This window comes from Eschrichtius robustus, chromosome 19, assembly GCF_028021215.1.
Source record: "Eschrichtius robustus isolate mEscRob2 chromosome 19, mEscRob2.pri, whole genome shotgun sequence".
Taxonomy (NCBI): Eukaryota; Metazoa; Chordata; class Mammalia; order Artiodactyla; family Eschrichtiidae; genus Eschrichtius; species Eschrichtius robustus.
The window spans coordinates 13,384,069-13,401,363 of record NC_090842.1 but is presented as its reverse complement, the minus strand read 5'-3'; the positions used below and the strand labels follow the sequence as shown (position 1 = coordinate 13,401,363).

The 17,295-nt window shown below is 50.8% G+C and overlaps 1 protein-coding gene across 1 annotated transcript in view; it reads right to left on the bottom strand.

Annotated features, from left to right (window-relative positions):
* Positions 1-1,626: 1,626 nt before the first annotated feature.
* Positions 1,627-17,295, bottom strand: part of FA2H (fatty acid 2-hydroxylase) — a 53,205-nt gene continuing 37,536 nt past the window's right edge. Inside the window, exons 3-7 of the mRNA XM_068528805.1 lie at positions 13,075-13,217; positions 12,364-12,470; positions 4,710-4,882; positions 3,091-3,343; positions 1,627-1,717 (exon numbers count right to left, since the gene is read on the bottom strand). Coding sequence (XP_068384906.1) covers positions 1,638-1,717; positions 3,091-3,343; positions 4,710-4,882; positions 12,364-12,470; positions 13,075-13,217 — 756 coding nt within the window. The 3' untranslated portion in view covers positions 1,627-1,637. The remainder of the gene's footprint in view (positions 1,718-3,090; positions 3,344-4,709; positions 4,883-12,363; positions 12,471-13,074; positions 13,218-17,295) is intronic.

The window sequence follows — 17,295 nt, the reverse complement described above, 5'->3', positions numbered from 1 at the left end:
AAAAAAAAAAACAAACAGTAATAAAATCGAATAAAAGGATAGGGGTTGGTTTGCTTTTTATCATCACTCTACCCCAGCAAGTCTACACAACCTGGTCAGCGATCGAATAAATACTCCCTCCTGCTCAACAAGCCACACCCCCCAACCCTCCTGCGCCTCCCCCGCCTAGACAAAGTCTGGTGAGTCGCCATCAGCAAGTAACACCTCTTTTTTGGTTTCTTTTCCAATGTTTTTATTTTTCAAAATATACAATTTATTTACACCTTTATTTCACAACGGTAGTTTGTATATTTATTCCCAAATCTTTAAATAACCCCTCAGTAAACAGTACAAATCACAGGATCGGTCAAACTGCTTCCCTTTAGCCTTTACACACATCGAGTTTTTAAAAAGTTTCAAGTAGTAACGGTTTGTGGGTAAGAAGGGAACAAAAATAAGACAAAAACGTTTTTACATAAGCTCGACATGTAGGATTAGAAAGGGCAATCTGAGCAGCTACTTGGTCTGGGGCCCGACTAAGGGTATTTATATAGTTTATAAATAAGACCCTCTTGTGAGCAGCGAGGGTTTTGGTTATGAGGAAGAAAGGGTGGGAACCTCATCCGCTGGGGTGGGAGGGGCTGGGAGATAAGGCACCGCATCAAGGCTTCTTGTCGGCTTAAGGAGGCACTGGCTGGAAGGGTCCTGAGTGAGGCGGGCAGGGGCCCACTTATGCCAGGTGGAGGTCGAGAATGGCTGGGGACAGGATGGGGCTCCCACCCATGGAGAGGTCTCTTTAGCCTCCCTTGCGGAAAAGCTTTGTGATTCTGGAGGCGAAGAGATGGCTAGAGCAGCTGGTGCTTCCTAAAGAAAGGGGCGTGGGCTCCCTCCAGCCTTGAGACCCGCAACAGCTACTGTCGGCCCACCTGCACAGACAGGTGAGGGCCAGGCGTGTGGGTGCTGGATGTGTCACAGCCCGAGGCACGTGGTGATGCAGCTGGCATTTGTCATTGGCAGGGGACAAAGGTGCCGCCCCGGGATTGGGGGTGGCCTGGAGGAGGCTTCATGCTTTCTCCTCTTCTGAGAGCGCTTCATCCACCTCTGTGCTCTCCAGTCCTCAGGACAACAGCCAGAGCCACCACACCCTCCCCAGGAGGAGAAGGTGGGGAAGACGAGGGCCATGGCCTTGCAGACCCCGTTCTTCACTGTTAACACTGGCAGTTCCAGGGTTTCGGGGGGGGGCAGCTCCTAGGGAGCCCAGGGTGCTAAGATACAGGTGGGACACCAGCTGGTCCCAGGGGTCAGCTGCCTTCACTCCCCTTAGGAAAGTCCCTACTGGCCGGGTCCTGAAGCAGTCCTGTGGGCTAAGGCACTGGGCGGGGGTGTGAGTGAAGAGGCTGGGATTCTCCAGGGAAGAGCTAGTCCCTGAGGGCCACTGGGCCACCAAGTGGACGTGACCCTCCTGTGCTGGGTCAGGAGGGCAGTCTCAGGGTTAGCCTCGGGCTTCAGGGTTTCCCCAGCACCCTCCACCAAGCCGGAGGGCCGGACAAAGCCCGTACTGCCTGGTCAAGCAAACCTTCTTTGCAGGGCCTGGATGGGGGTGGACTGGGGTAGGGGCCACGGCGGGGCTGAGGGCAGGACAACAGGGCTGGGAGTTGTCACTGTATCTTCGGGTGGGGTTCTTCCGGAATAAGGGTGTGGAAAAAGTGATCCCAAAATTTAGTGCTGATGCCAAATCCTAGAGAGGGAGACAAATGGGGAGAAGATGAGGCATTCTTGAAGGAGTCAGTTTGCTCGGAAGGGAGCCTAGCTGGGGCTAGCACGTGGGGAAGATTTCAACATCGGTCCCCGATGGACTTCCCAACCCTCAGGGCCATTCTGGCAGAAGTCAGGAGCAGGGTACCAGTGTTTCTAGACTCCCAAGGATACTGTTGGAATAACCCCCAATTTCTTATCTGGCCTGGCTTCCTGGGAGAGCCTGGCTGCTGCCTGCCTCTGCCTCTCTCTCCCTCACACTCCAGCCGCCTCCTTCTCTTTGAAGATGCCAAGTTCATTCCTGCTTCAAGGCTTCGCACCTGTTGCTCCTGGGATGCTCTTCCTCCAGACACTGGATGCTGGCTTCTCCTAATTCAGGTCTCAGCTCTGATGACGTCTCTGCAGTGACACCTTCCTGGACCACTTTAGCTAGCATTCTGCTGTCCAGCAGGGTAGCCACTAGCCCATGTGACTCCTGAGCACTGGAAATGTGGCCCGAGCTATGGAGGGACTAAATTCCCAATTTCATTTAATTTTAATTAACTTACATTTCAATGTAAAAACCTATACTCGATTCAGTTACTGGAAAACTTTTAGGCACATTTGGAGCAACTCATGTATGTGAATCTACTTTTTTTACTGTAAATTTTATAAACTCTAAATATGGATCAAGTATTTCCAATGAACATTTAGCCCTGAATGGCGACGGGCTTGTAAGTGCAAGATACACACCAGATATCCAAGACTTAATAGAAGGAAAGAATGTAAAATTTCTCATTAACAATTTTTTTTTTTTTGGCCACGCCGCACGGCTTGCGGGATCCCAGTTCCCCAACCAGAGATCAAACCTGGGCCCACGGCAGTGAAAGCGCTGAGTCCTAACCACTGGGCCTCCAGGGAATTTCCAACAATTTTTATATTGATCACACGTTGAAATGATAATGTTTTGGTTGTATTTGGCTGAATAAACTATATTATTAAAATTAACTTCATTGGTTTAATTTTACTTGTTAATGTGGCTACTAGAAAATGTAAAATCCCATCTGTGACTCACATTCTATATTATTAAACAGTGTGGGTCCCCTGCCCCGCTGACATGGTTTCTCTAACATCACTTTGCTTTATTTTCTTTGCGGCACTTATCACTGTCTGAAATGGTCTTTGCTATTTACTGGTTTCCTTGTTTGTCTGTCTCTGCACAGCCCCCTGCACCAGGGACTAGGGTGGGAGTCCCAGGCTTGCCTTGCTGACTGTGTATCCCCAGAACCGTGCCTGGCCCTGGCTGGAAGCTCAGGGGTAGCTGTCAAATAAGAAATGAACAAACGAAGAAGCGGGGAGGCACCGGCAGGTCCTTACCTGACTGCTGATGTGCAAAGTGGTGCTTGACGTGGTGGGCCTTCAGGTGGTACAGATAGGAGCCCTTGTGCGGGGAGCCGAAGTGCAGATAGTAGTGGATCATGTCGTAGATGACGTAGCCCAGGAGGCCCCCTGCAAACACGGTGCCCCCCACCGCCTCAGGCAGGATGAGCCGTAAGAACACGTAGAAGAAAGCTATCACCAGAGAGGCTGGCACCGGGGGGAAGACCAGGCGGGACTCGTCGAAGGGTGCCTGTGGATGGAGGGGCTCATGAGTCAGGATGCAGCCCGGGGCCCCAGGGCCTGACTGTGGTCACACACAGCATGCCAGCCTAGAGGTGCTCCCATGGGGGACGGGGCGGAGCAGCCCACACAGTCCAGGGAGGGCGTAGGCTTGGCACCCTCGGTGGCTTTGGGGAGGGTGGGCCACCAAGCCTAAAAGCCCTGGAGAGTCTGTCCCACCCCCAATTTCCAAGCCAGGATGGGACCTGGAAAACCGGCCAAGAAAACAGGGGTGGGTGTGATGTGGGCAGGATGCTCGCAGAGCACAGCCCCGCTTTATGCTCAAGAGGCCCCTTTGTCTCTGGAATTTGTTTGGTGCTGGAGAGGAGGCCCAACCCCCCACCCCAAGTACCAGGCGGGGCACCTAGACAAGGCCTGAGGGTGATGAAGGCGCGCACATGGTGGACGATCCTGGAAGTGTTAACAGGCAGGTCCCCCACCCCATGTGGCCTTCTTTGTTCCAAGGGAGTGTTGTCACAGTGAACCAGACAGCAAAGGAACCTAGACTTTGGCTCTGGAGCTTCACAAGCCAAGGGCCTAGCAGACAGGTAAGATTTTAGAGACTGTGTGAGTATTCTGAGGAGAGACCCTCTCTGGGCTGAAAGAGGAGAGAGAGAAATCAGGCGACAGAGAAAGAGCAATATACTGATGTGGGCCTCCCTCCCCTCTGACCAGGAGCAACAGGACTTGCTGGCCATGTGCCAGAACACCGGCTCCAGGACAAAGAAGGAAGGAAGGGAGGGGGGAGGATGGAGATCCTGGGACAGGCTGAGAACAGCACGGTGCAGGGACAGAGAAGCAGCGGGGGGACACAACTTCCTCTGGGCAGACCTGGCTTCCAATCCCAGCTGCTGGGACCATCATGTTGCCCTTGAGGAGCCCCAGGGGGGGGTGGATGGCTGAGAGCACAGACTCTGGATTCCACAAGGGACAACATCCAGGTGTGACCTTGGGTGAATTCCTTAGTTCCTTTATTTCCCCAAGCCTCAGTCTGCCAGTCTGTGGAATGGGGAGAACTGCAGCACCATCTTCAGAATGAAGCTCCACAAGGGCAGTGATTCTTGACTGTTTCGTTCAATGGTGTCTAGAACAGTGCCCGGCACATAGTGAGCACTTAAGTGAGCATTTACTGAATGAATGAATAAATGAAGGAATGAAGTTGTTGTGAGGATTAAAGTTGGACACACATGCTCACTCTGTCCACGCCCGGTGCAGGTTAGGACCCAGTCACATGCCCTTGATTTCCCCTCGCTCTCAACCTGACTCCCACCAAGATGGGCAGTTCCCACGGGTGGGTCACAGTGGCAGGGACCCGGGTGAGAGCCTGCCCTGCTCACCTTGTGGTGCTGGCCGTGCATGACGAAGTGCAGCATGATGAGGTAATAGCTGTCATTGGGGGGCTTCATGTGGAACAGGAAGCGGTGGATGAGGTACTCTACTAGGCTCCAGAGCAGCAGCCCCAGCATGAAGAGGCCCGGGAACGTGGACTCAGGCATGGCTACTGAGTACTCTGCAGAGGGGCAGGAGAGAGGCAAGGTCAGGGCAGACAGCCCCGGGGCACAGCAGTGCCTGGTAGCTCCAGAGGTCCTGTCTCACGGCCCCGTCACCTTGGGAGCTGCTGCCCTCTGCCCAGCAGCTATGGGGCCCAGCCCCACTATCAGGGCCTTTGAATCAAAATGGGAAGGAGGCTGTGACGATCTGTGTTGGGCTTAGGAGGAGTCCTCTCAGAGGACTATTGATGTGGGGTATTACATTGATTTCAGATGTTGAACCACCCTTGCATTCTGGAATAAATCCCATTTGGTGGTGGTGTATAATCCTTTAATATGTTCTAGGATTCAGTTTTCTAGTGTTTTGTTGAGGATTGTTGCATCTATATTCGTCAGTGATATTAGTTTGTAGTTTTCTTTCTTGTGGTGTCTTTGTCTGGCTTTGGTATCAGAGTAAGATTTGGCTAGAGATCTGAGATCTTCCTTAAAGGGACTGTAAGAGGAACAGCTATGGCCAGCACTGGACCTTTACCTGGTGCTATGGTCTGAACGTGTTCCCTCAAATTCATATGTTGAAACCTAACCCCCAAGGTGATGGGAGGTGATTAGGTCATGGGGTGAATAGGACTAATTCCCTTATAAAAGAGGCTCGAGAGAACTCTTCCCCTTTCTGCCATGTGAGGATACAATGAGTCTTTGACCTAGAAGAGGGCTCTCACCTGACCATGCTGACACCCTGATCTCGGACTTCCAGCCTCCAGAATCGTGAGCAATTAATGTCTGTTGTTTACAAGCTACCCAGTCTGTGATGTTTTGTTATAGCAGCCTGAACGGACTAAGACACCAGGAAAAAGTGACCTTGCCCCAGCAGCATGGAGGAGAGGGAGGGGAGATCCTGATGAAGCCAGCAGAGCTGGGGGGCTATTGGTGGAAGATGTTAACCACCAGGGACTGGGGGGCCAGGAGGGTCAGGAACACCCAAAGAGAGACAGGTTCATGAACAATACTTAAAATCATAGCATATGAGGAAGATGTGAAAAACCTGAAGAAGATTAGCCCGGAGACCAGAAGACTGGAGAGGTGTAATTATCATCAAGTGTGAGGTTCCCCATGCCCAGCCCTCGGAGGACAGCCTGCAGTCCTTCCGGCTCTCGTTTCTTTTCTCTACTTCATCCATTCTTTGACTTCACCGACACTTCAGCTCTTGTCACAGTTTTCTTCATGTCTATCCTCACCCTCTTAGTTCTACTTCTTTTCTCCACAAGCTATTGCTTTGGCTATACTTGCTCTCTCTTTTAAAAAGGAGCAGCTTTATTGAAATATAACTCACATATCTTACAATTCACCCATTTAAAGTGTACAATTCAATGGTTTTTAGTATACTCAGAGTTGTACAACCATCACCACAATTTTAGAACATTTTTATCACCCCAGAAAGAAACCCTTTACCCATTAGCAGGCACTGCCCATTTCCTCCAGCCCCTGCCATTTCCCAGAGCCAGGAATCCCCTAATCTACTTTCTGTCTATTGCATTTGCATATTCTGGATATTTTGTATCAATGGACTCATACAGTATGTGGTCTTTAGTGACTGGCTTCTTTTACTTACAATATTTTCAAGGTTCATCCACGTTGTAGCATGTATCAGAACTTCATTCCTTTTTAAGGCTGAATAATATTCCTTATTAATATGGATGCACCACATTTGTTTATCCACTCATCAGCTGATGGACAGCTGGGTTGTTTCTACTTTTTGGCTATTATGAATAATGCTGCTATGAACATTCATGTGCGATTTTTTGTGTGGATGTATGTTTTCAGTTGTCTTGGGTATATGCCTAGGAGTGGAATTGCTGGCACCTATTGCAACTGTGTTTAACTTTTGGGGAAACTACCAAACTGTTTTCTAAAGCTAGCCATTCTCTTTTGACCTCAGCTGCCCCCATGACCTCCCAAGCCAGGATCAGCACAAGACCTATTTCTCCACTCCACACCCAAGCTGCTGAACACAGAGGAGACGTGTGTCGCCATGGGTCTGGCGCCTTCAACCTCAGCTAGACCTCAAACACTGCCTGGTGATCCTTTTATGTCTCCAGGTTCAGCTCCCTCCCCACTGCCCTCAAACATCCCCCATTCGTTCCACCCAGACTCCTACTTCACAGAGAAAAAACGACTTGGGGTGGAAGAAAAGAGGGCGGGGGGGAACAGCTCCTTCACATCCGTCCACCTTCAACCACACCTGATTGTGCCCCAACCCTGAAACTTCCTTCTTGCTCCTCAGAGAAGAAGTGTGTACCCAGGTACCTGGGCACCGGATGGTGGCAATAATAATAATAATAATAATAATAATAGCAGCAGCAGCAGCAGATGTGTATTGAGGCACCCTTCATGCCAGGTGCCACTCAAGTGCTTTACATGGGTTATTTCACATTTCATCTCACTCCAGCCTCTCGAGGGAAGCACTGGCATTGCCCATGTGAGTGAGGATGTGGAATTACAGACAACTTACATTACTTGTCCAGCTCACCCCACTAGGTAGTGCACAGCCCTCAGTCTGCCTCCCCTCCGGCCCCCCCATCCCAACCAACCACTCTGGGAATCTTCAACTTCTCCTCCACTGGCTCTTCTGCTCATCTTTAAGACTTTCCCATCATAGATGCAGTACCTTCATAGCCAAACCTACTGAAAAGGTTGGCTAGACTCAAATCTACTTCACCTCTTCCCATTTGCTCAAGTCCCTAAAGTCTGTCTTCTACAAAGAACTGCAAAGGCCATTTGTGATGTATTTCTTGCCAGATCGAAGTAATTTTTTTCAATTCGTCTCTAACTTGGCTGTGGCATATGACATTGGTGACCATTCTATTTTTGAATCTGTAACCCCATAAGTTCCCATCCTGAGGTTTATGAATACCCAGAGTCCTCGGTTGGATTTCAGAGTGAACCTGCTGACATGGTATCCCAAACGATGCGTCTGTGTGCATCTTTCTGGGGGTTGAGTCCACAAATTTTCAGATTCTCAAAGGAACTTGAACCAACAAGGTTTGAACACACAGCTCCACTCCCTGCCTGCTGGGATACTTGGCTTTTCTCCTTTTCTCTAGATGCCCTTTGTCAGGCTCCATCATGGAAACTGCCTCTGTCCTCAGGGTCAAAACCTTGACCCTCCCCTCTTATATGCTCTCTGTTTGATCTAGGATGTCAGCCGCACCTGCCTGCTGACAAGCCCCAGATCTATGCCTCCAGCTCAGCCCTGGACGGCCACTTGCTACTGGGCATCTCCATGCAGCTGTCCACAGCCCCGCCTCCAAGGTCAGCAGCTTCCAAATGAAGCCAATCATCTTCTTCTTCCTTCCTGCCCACCCTATCACCCCAGGCTGTACCTCAGTGGGGGGGTTAATGACTTCCACACATTACCTAAGGCTCAACTTATTCCCCTCTCCCGTGTCCAACCTGTCACCAAGCTCTGTCAGCTCCCTCTCCTTAATATCTTCTGGCAAAGTAAAAAAAAAGCCAGACACAAAAGACCACATATTGTAGGAGTCTATTTATATGGCATGTCCAGAACAGGCAAATGTAGAGAGACAGAAGTAGACTGGTGGCTGCCAGGGGCTGGAGGAGGGGGGAATGGGGAGCAGCTGCTCATTGGGGATGGGGTTTCCTTTTGGGGTGATGAAAACATTTTGGAACTAGACAGAAGTGGTGGTGGCACAACATTGTGAACGTACTAAATGCCACTGAATTGTTCTCTTCAGAATGGTTCATTTTATGTTATATGTATCTCACCTCAATTTTAAAAAAAAATCTCTTGGGTCACTTCACTGCTCTGACTCCCCCACTACCTCACTACCCGGTGGCTGCGTCAGCTTCCTACTCCAACTCTCTGCCCCTACATGCTGTTAAAACTCTCCTGTGGTGCCTCGTTCTCTTTAGGTAAAGTCCAAACCCCTAGCCTGGCACTCGAGCTCCCTTGAGACCCAGCCCTGCCAGCCACATCCCTGCCTCATTGTCCCGTCACCCTGTACGGGGGCCAAACCGAACCACTTGTGGCTCCTGAGATGCCCCACGTTCCCCACCCACACATATCTTTTCCTTCGCTGGAATTCCCTCTCTCCCTTCCTTACCCCACGTGTCTCCTCCTGTGCGAAGCCTCCGCAGACACCCTTTGCCCCGACCTGGGCCGGGTTCGAGGCCTGCCACATCATCCTTTATCAGGTTGAGCTATGGCTGCTGTTTTACTCATTCGTCCCCACCAGGTTGTGAGCATTTTATGGGCAGAGTGGGTATTCCATTCTGTATCTCCTGTGCTTAACGCGGCGGGTGCTCAGACACTCGTGGGAGATTCATGGGCCAGCCCAAGTCTCTCTGGAGGGCTGGACAAAGATGAGATTTGACCCGCACTGTTCAAAGGGCAGCACAGGGGCAGCCTCTGGTTCTGTTTAAGGAAGCACTTCTGAAGGACTGTGCCCAGTGTGAATGACCACAGGGAACTAGTGAGGAAGGAGAGAGCCCAGGAAGGTGAGGAGGAGAGGTGACTTTCCTGCTCTTTGGACCAGATGCCAGGCCCAGGGCCATTCTGATGGACGGTTCCAAATGAGTCTCTAAGCTAAGGAAGGATTTTTCACACCTCGCCTGGAAAGGAGCACACAACGCAGCTGAGATTCAATCCCCAAAGGACCCATCCAATCTCTCTCAAATCAGGTGTTGAGCTGGTCTGACATTTCTCATCAGTGGGGCCTGCTGTGTCCACATCTGGCACGAGACACTTGCCTGACAGCATTGCCTGTCAGTGGCCATCCAGCCCTGCCTGGGCTGCTCTGGTTGGCCAGGTCCCACTTTGAGGGAAGGCTGGACACCTCTGGGGTCTTTCAGGACACTCCGGTGAAGTGCAGGGAGACTGGGCTTTGGATTTGCAGACCTGGGTTCAGATCCCGGCTCTGAACCATCTACGTGTTTTCTCAACAGTAAAATATCCTACCACTTGTGAAGGGCTGTTGCTAAGACAGAGGGAATATAACACCTGATTATGTGATAAATATATATCATATATAAGAATAATATATTGTATATTAATACTTGTCATAATAATATAATATGCCTCATATATAACAAGCAGCTACTATAATTTTTAAATATAATGAGTCAAAGTACATCTAAGTTCCACCCACAGTCCTCCTTGTGCTGTGTTTTCTCAGTTCTCCTTGCAGGGCTCTGGAGGGTCCCTGGTTGGGGGAGAAGGAGTTTCCCAGCTCCCCTGCCCCCCCGCCCCAGAGTGCAGGAGCCCTTCCTCACTGTGTAGCTCTCTTGTCAGCAGGGAAAGGACTGGACATACAGAAGCATTCCCTGGCCACAGACTTTGGTCTTGACCTTTGCTGGGGCTCCCACCACAATCGCATGGAGGCCTGAATCCTTGCCTAGGACGCTGCTCTGCACTCACTCTAATGAGCCTCCAGGAACTGTGCTGGGGGCCAGCTTGGATGTGCAGAAGCCCTCTGCTTTCCAAAGCATTTTCACACACGCACCTAGGAATTTCAGCCTTGCACTGGTGTCTCCGTGCAGCTTCCGCTGTTCCTTGGCACCCTGAGTCTCCTGCATTTACTCCAGTGCACCCTTTGTCCAGCAGCTGTGCTGGGACCCTGCTGAGTTTCCACTCGCCTTGCTTTGTGGCTCTATTTTTTTCTGCCTGTGGCCTGTGCCTTGCCTGATGAGCTGCAGGTGAGGGAGGCGTGTGCGGCTCTCATGCCACCATCGCTGGCATCATGGTCACAGCCCCACTAACCCCCTACACTAGACCTTTATTAGACAGCACATTTCAGCTCTCTGCAGAGGCCCGTGGTTCTGATGAAGCCGTCGAATCACCTTCCCTGCCTCGCAGAAGAGTCCCCTCCTATAGGTCAAGTCTCTGCCCGCCCCCTCACCCCAGCATCACCCCCGTCAGCCCATCAGGCCGGAGCTGGTACCGAGTGGCATCTCTGGAGGAATCCTGCAAAGGGACCTGGGCCAAAGCTCTGGCATCCCGTTCCCCCTCCGGCCCCAGCCCTGGCGGCCCTGCCACTGTTGGTGATTGTTAGGGGAGCGCCCGGCAGACAGTGGGTGATTCAGTGAGCAGGCCGTCTCAGCAACAAGCCCTGTGCTGTGCCTGAGCTATTCAGCGTGGGCAGAAAAGGGTAACCTTGGCTCGAGGGGCGCACACATTAACCCTTGGGGACCGGGAGCAGCCTGGGCTCTGGGGGACTTCCTGCAGCTAGCTCAGCCCCTCCCCATCCTGGACCAGATGGGAAAACTGGGGCTCCCGGTGCTGTGGCCGTGGCCCCTCTCATCTAAACCATTCAGCCCTCAACTTCTCCTCCTGGGGGAGGCGGGCAGGAGAGAGCCTCGGAGTGTGGAGAGAAGGAAGGTCGTCAGGGTGAGAGATATACGTGCACAGAAGCTTGAGAGGGTCCAACTTCCCTAGAGACACACCTCTCAACTAGAGGGGGATGAGATGTCTCTGGCAGAGACAGGGGTTCAGAGGCTCACAGTTGGGAACATGACATGTGATCAGGAGAGGAAAGCCCACCTGAGCTATTCCCAGCACCCCTCTCCCACCTGTCCCCCTACCCAGCCTCTGTCTGAGCCATTTGCCATGGGCAAGCACTTCCCCAAGGCAGGTTCTGCCAGGACGGACAGATTACCTGGGCAGGTGGCACGCACCTGAAGACCAAAGGTAGGTGATGAACTTGGGAGGCAGGCTGGCAGAAGAGGCCCAAACCTGTGGCTGCCCTGAGAGACTCAGCCTCACAGGCTCTTTGGAAGTCACCCCATGTCAGCCCTTCTCTCTGTCCCCTGCCCACCTGGGTGGCACCTAGCATCTACATCCTAGCCACGTGACCCTGAATTGCTCGCTTGACTTCCTGAGGTTCCATTTCCTTATCTCTAAAGGGGTGTACCTTTGTTGTGGGGCTGTTGGGAGGGTTAAATGAGATGGTCCCTGGAAAGCACCAGGCATGTGATAAGTGCTCAGTAGAGGTTAGTGGGTTGCTACTCTGAGTCAGGGCTTCTGCCGCTGGGCCTTTGCCCTGAGGGACATTCTAGGACACTCTGGGATCCTTCTCTCCCAGGCTCTAATCTGTGTTCTGTTCGTGAACCATTCCAAGTTCAGCTCTGTTCTGTGCCACCTGGTGAAATGACTTCATTTAGTTTCCTGACGAACAATCCCAGGTCACACTTTTTCTATTCTTAGACTCAGTGAGAAACCCCCGTCTTTATTGTTACACCACTTGATGAAATGATTTCATTTAGTGTCTGCTAATGTGTGGCTGGTTGTTTTTTAAAACTCATTTTGTGGAGGGTGGGGAGGTCTGACATTTCTTTTGGAAGAATATTTCTACAGATAGACCTCATTTTAAAATCTTTGTGATATGGTTTAGGGTTCTATGTTCTCAGAAACTCAGGACCAGGGAGAGCACCAAGGTCTCCGGCCTTCAGGAGCCACGGGAGCAATTGAGGAAGGACCCGACATTACCTGTGGTGAAGGACGTGAAGAGTCGGACGTTGCCCTGGGCGAGGGTTCGGTAGTAGGACCAACTGAGATACAGCATCAGGGGAACCCAGATGATGGGGACGCTGTACCTGCAGGAAGGTCGTCAGGGTGAGAGATATACATGCACAGAAGCTCGGGAGGGTCCAACTTCCCTAGAGACACACCTCTCAACTAGAGGGGGATGAGATGATACCAAAGCATGTCCACAAAGCATATGGAGACCTGCAGTCCAGGGGACACTGATGTGGGGGGTGGGGAGGGGAGGAGGAGAAAAGAAGAGAGGAGCTGTGAGTCTGTCTCAGTCTCTGAGATGAATTACTGGCAGGAAAAAAAAAAAAAGAGTCCCTCTGGCTGACAGTGCAGCTAGATAGGTGCTGACCTCTTGTGGCAGAGGGGCTAATTGCAGGCAAAATAGTCCGCCATGGGCAGGGAAGGCTAGAAACCCCTCACAGGAGTCTGGAATAGAACAGGAGTGACATTCAAAGTGGTTTCTGGCTACATGTTGGATTGTCACTCAGTGGACAAAATCATGCATACGAATGGATTATGCCTATGGCATGTTCCACTATCGCCAAGAGCTTACAGTACAGCTCTGGGCTCCAGGGAGGGATCCATTTGCCCCTTCCCCTTTGCATCTGACTGGTACCATCAGGAGAGAGGGATAGCCCACCATGGTCCGAGAACAGGGCTCACCAGACAGTCTTGCTGAGGGCCTCGACGAGATCTGAGTGGAAGAGGCGGATGGGCCTGGTCACCGGCTGGTGGACCCACTCATCGTACTTCTCTCCCAAGTGGCCTACCTGCCACAGTAGGGGCTTCTGCCAGTCTACCAGGTCCTGCAAGAGATAAAGTCAAGTGGACACTTGAAATTCACACCTGTGCACATTCGTTCTCCCATCTCCTGGTTACAGCATCCTACTCCCCAGCCCCATCTCAGCTTATGTGGTCTGTATGGAGCTACCAACCCTCCTGCTCCAGTGCTTGGGGACTAACTGTTCATCCCAACCCGAGGGCCACAGAAATGGGATCCAGGATAGGCCCATGGCCTAAGCTGGTGCAATGAGCCATCGGACAACCCTCTCCTCTTGCTGGGATTGCTAGGTTGGCAGGGCATGACCCTGGAGTTGCCAGTGAAGGCTGCCTGAGGATGAAGTCAACACAGAGGATGGCTAAGCCAGGAGCTGGAGACACTGAATCCTGGTGATGACATCTGAGTGCCCAGATTCAGCCATGCATGAAGCTTGAAGTCTTAACCAGGATTCTTTAGGTATAGGAGCCAATACATTCTGTACTAGGAATCAAGTAGGCCCTTTCTCCTCCAACAAGGGTTTTCTTCTTTTTTTGTGTGGCTGCACTGGGTCTTCGTTGCTGTGCACAGGCTTTTCTCTAGTTGCAGCGAGTGGGGGCTATTCTTCATTGCAGTGCGTGGGCTTCTCATCGCGGTGGCTTCTCTTGTTGTGGAGCACAGGCTCTAGGGGCACGGGCTTCAGTAGTTGCAGCACGCAGGCCCCAGAGCACGAGGGCTTCAGTAGTTATGGTGTGCAGGCTCAGTGGTTGCTGCTCACAGGCTCTAGAGTGTGCACTCAGTAGTTGGTAGCACATGGGCTTAGTTGCCTCAAGGCATGTGGGATCTTCTCAGACCAGGGATTGAACCCATGTTCCCTGCATTGGCAGGCAGATTCTTTTTATTTTTTCTTTAATTTATATATGTATTTTTATTTATTTATTTTTGGCTGCATTGGGTCTTCGTTGCTGTGCGTGGGCTTTCTCTAGTTGCTGTGAGGAGGGGCTACTCTTCTTTCTGGTGCATGGGCTTCTCATTGCGGTGGCTTCTCTTGTTGCGGAGCATGGGCTCTAGGCACGCGGGCTTCAGTAGTTGTGGCACACGGGCTCAGCAGTTGTGGCATGCGGGCTCTAGAGTGCAGGCTCAGTAGTTGTGGCACACAGACTCAGTTGCTCCGCGGCATGTGAGATCTTCCCGGACCAGGGCTCGAATCCGTGTCTCCTGCACTGGCAGGTGGATTCTTAACCACTGCACCACCAGGGAAGTCCAAGGGCTTTCTTCTTCGTGGTGGCCTGTGTAATTCATTCATTCACCCATTCAAACAATCATTCGTTCAGCACTTCGCTTGACATATATCTATATTTCTATGTTAGTTGCTGGGAAGAATAAACAACAATGTAAGAGACCATCTTTGCTTCACATAGCTTAGTGCTGAAGCAGAGTTCAGACTCTAGAGAGAGGCTCTATCACTTACTGTGTGACCTTGGGGAAATTACTTGACCTCTCTGAGCCCCAGTTTACCTAGCTATGAAATGGAAGTAATAATAATGGTACCCACATAAAGTACTCAGCAAGGTGAGACATGCCAGGCAAGATAAGTTAATGGTGATGCAGGCAGGCTGAGGTTGGGAGGCAGAATGATTGGTACAAATGCCCGGGTCTAGGGTAGGAGAGGAGGGCTTTGCACAGAACCTAGGGTTTGGGTTGGAGCTCATACAATATGGAATACTTGGGAAGGGGGAGAAGGGAAAGGAGGTGGGGAGGGAGTATGGGCATAGATGTGGAGTTGAGAATGATTGTGGCCCATTTGATTCCTTGACATTGGTCTGTGGGGCAGTAGAAAGAGATCTGCTGAGGGCTTTAGATGACAGAACACCCAGTATCAGGCTCAGGAGTTGTCACTTCATCCTCCAGGTTGGCTGTCTCCAAGGTAGGGATGTATGTGTACCCCAGGGGTACTCACAGGCTGATCCCCAGAGGTGAGGAGAAAATATTAGAGACTATTTTTGATATATTTCTTTCATATATAAACCATATTTGAATGTTTTCTAATGTACGTAATACAAGAGTACATTAGCGCGCACAAATAATTTGTAGATAATTTAAATGGACATATAATGGAGAATGTGCTCAAAACGTTTTACTTAATAGGGATGCAAGGTCAAAAAAGTTTGGAGGCTGCAGAAGCCCTTGAAGACAATGGGAAGCCCTTGAAGATTTCTGATGAGTCGGTGTATTGAAGATTAATCTAGACCAAAATCAGTAAAGAAAAATGACCTTGGAGTCAGTTGACCACCTTCAAAGCCTGACTCTGCCTTTTATCAGCTGTGGGATCCTGGGCAAGTGCCTTTACCTCTCAGAGCCTCTCGGCTCTCTCGTCTGTAAAGTCGGGTGTGCCTGGACCCACCACCCACGATAGGAGAGAGGGCACCATGTGCCCAGTGTCTGGTGTTCAGTGGGTGTCAATGAACGTCCAATGCAGGGCATTCGGCGGCTACTGCGGGTGACAGGGACGTGGTGTCAGGAAAGGAATGGAGAAGAGCAAGGGATGGATGTGGAGGAAGAGCACTGAAGTCTGGGAGAAAGAATCAATCGTGATTCAGAAACCCACCTGCCTGCAGCCCCAGCTGGAACCTCACCCTTGCACTGGCCTCCATGCCAAAGCTGGCTCAGCCCCAGCAGGGCTCCCAGCCCTGCCAGAGGTGAAGCTAGCCCTGCCATTACAGCCTTGGAGCAGGGGGCTGGGGGTCTCGGGGCAAGTGGGGAAGGTCACCAAGCACTCTCTCTGTGCCGGCGACCAGAGGGAAAGGCCCAAAGATAATTGTGGTTCCTGCCATGTGATCTTGGCAGGTCCCAGGTGCTGACTGCCTTCATGCTTCTCAGGCTGGAAGATGACCCAGGTCAGCCTGGAGCCATCCCATCCAGGACCAGTTAAACCAGGCAATCATCCAAACCCCACCTGGTCGTTGCACTCCTCCTGGCCCGGTCCCAGTGTCTCCTTGACTTCATCCTTTGGGTCTAGCAGCAAACGGATTAGTGGATGCAGGCTGACTCATTCGTCCCATTCCTCTGCCTCAGGTCTCTACACACACACACACACACACACACACACACACACACACACACACACACGGAAAGGGAACTGGAGGAACCAGGTAGTGGCCTGTGTTCACACCTTATCTTGCAACAGCCTGCAGAGCCTCACCTCAGAAGAAGATCAGCCAGGATCATGGTGAGAGCCTGAGGCTTTGTCCCAGATGCAACAACACTGAGGGCTAAGAGTCACAGAGCACTGGTTATGTGCTAAGCATGGTGAGTTAAATCCTGTGATCCTCACTGTACCCATAACTAGGCGGGTACTTTTATTGTTGTTGCTTGCAGATGGGGAAATTGAAGCTGAGTAACTTGCCCAAGGCTGCCCAGTTAAGACGTTTTTGATGAATTGGCCCCTCTATTATTGGGAAATAGTCCCTGGTAATACTCCTTGTCCTGAAGTCCACTTTGTCTGATTTTAGCAAGGCTTCCTTATACTTGGTGTTTGCATGGTCTTTTTTCCCCACCCTTTTACTTTCACCTTGCACGTGCCTTTAAATTTAAAGTACATCTCTTGCAGACAGTGATAGTTGGGTCTTGCTTTTCGATCTAGTCAGACACTCTCTGCCTTTTAATTGGAGTATTCAGTCCATTTACATTTAATGTTGTCTTGCTATTTGCTCTCTGTTTGTCTCCTCTGTTCTTCCCTTCTTGACTTGTTTGTGTTGATCAAGAATTAAAAATATTCTATATTATCTGCTCTGTTGGCATTTTAGCTATGCCTTTTTGTATATTTTTTAGTTGCTGTTCAAAGGATGATAATACTCATCCATAGCTTATCACCATCTATCTCAAGTGAAAGCCCTGGTTTTTACGTGTTCCACTTTTGCATGTTACACACGACACTTAATTCAGACTTAGCTACTTTAGACAAGGAACGTTTCCAGCTGTGGCACAGGGATGTGAACAGGCAGGCCTCTCTCTCAGACAAGCAGTGGCTTGGGAAAATTTTTTCTGTTGATCCGTTTTGCCCTTATTTTGTAAAGTGAACAGAAAACAGTATGGGATTCATAAGCTTGATTCAGTTGAGACCCAGG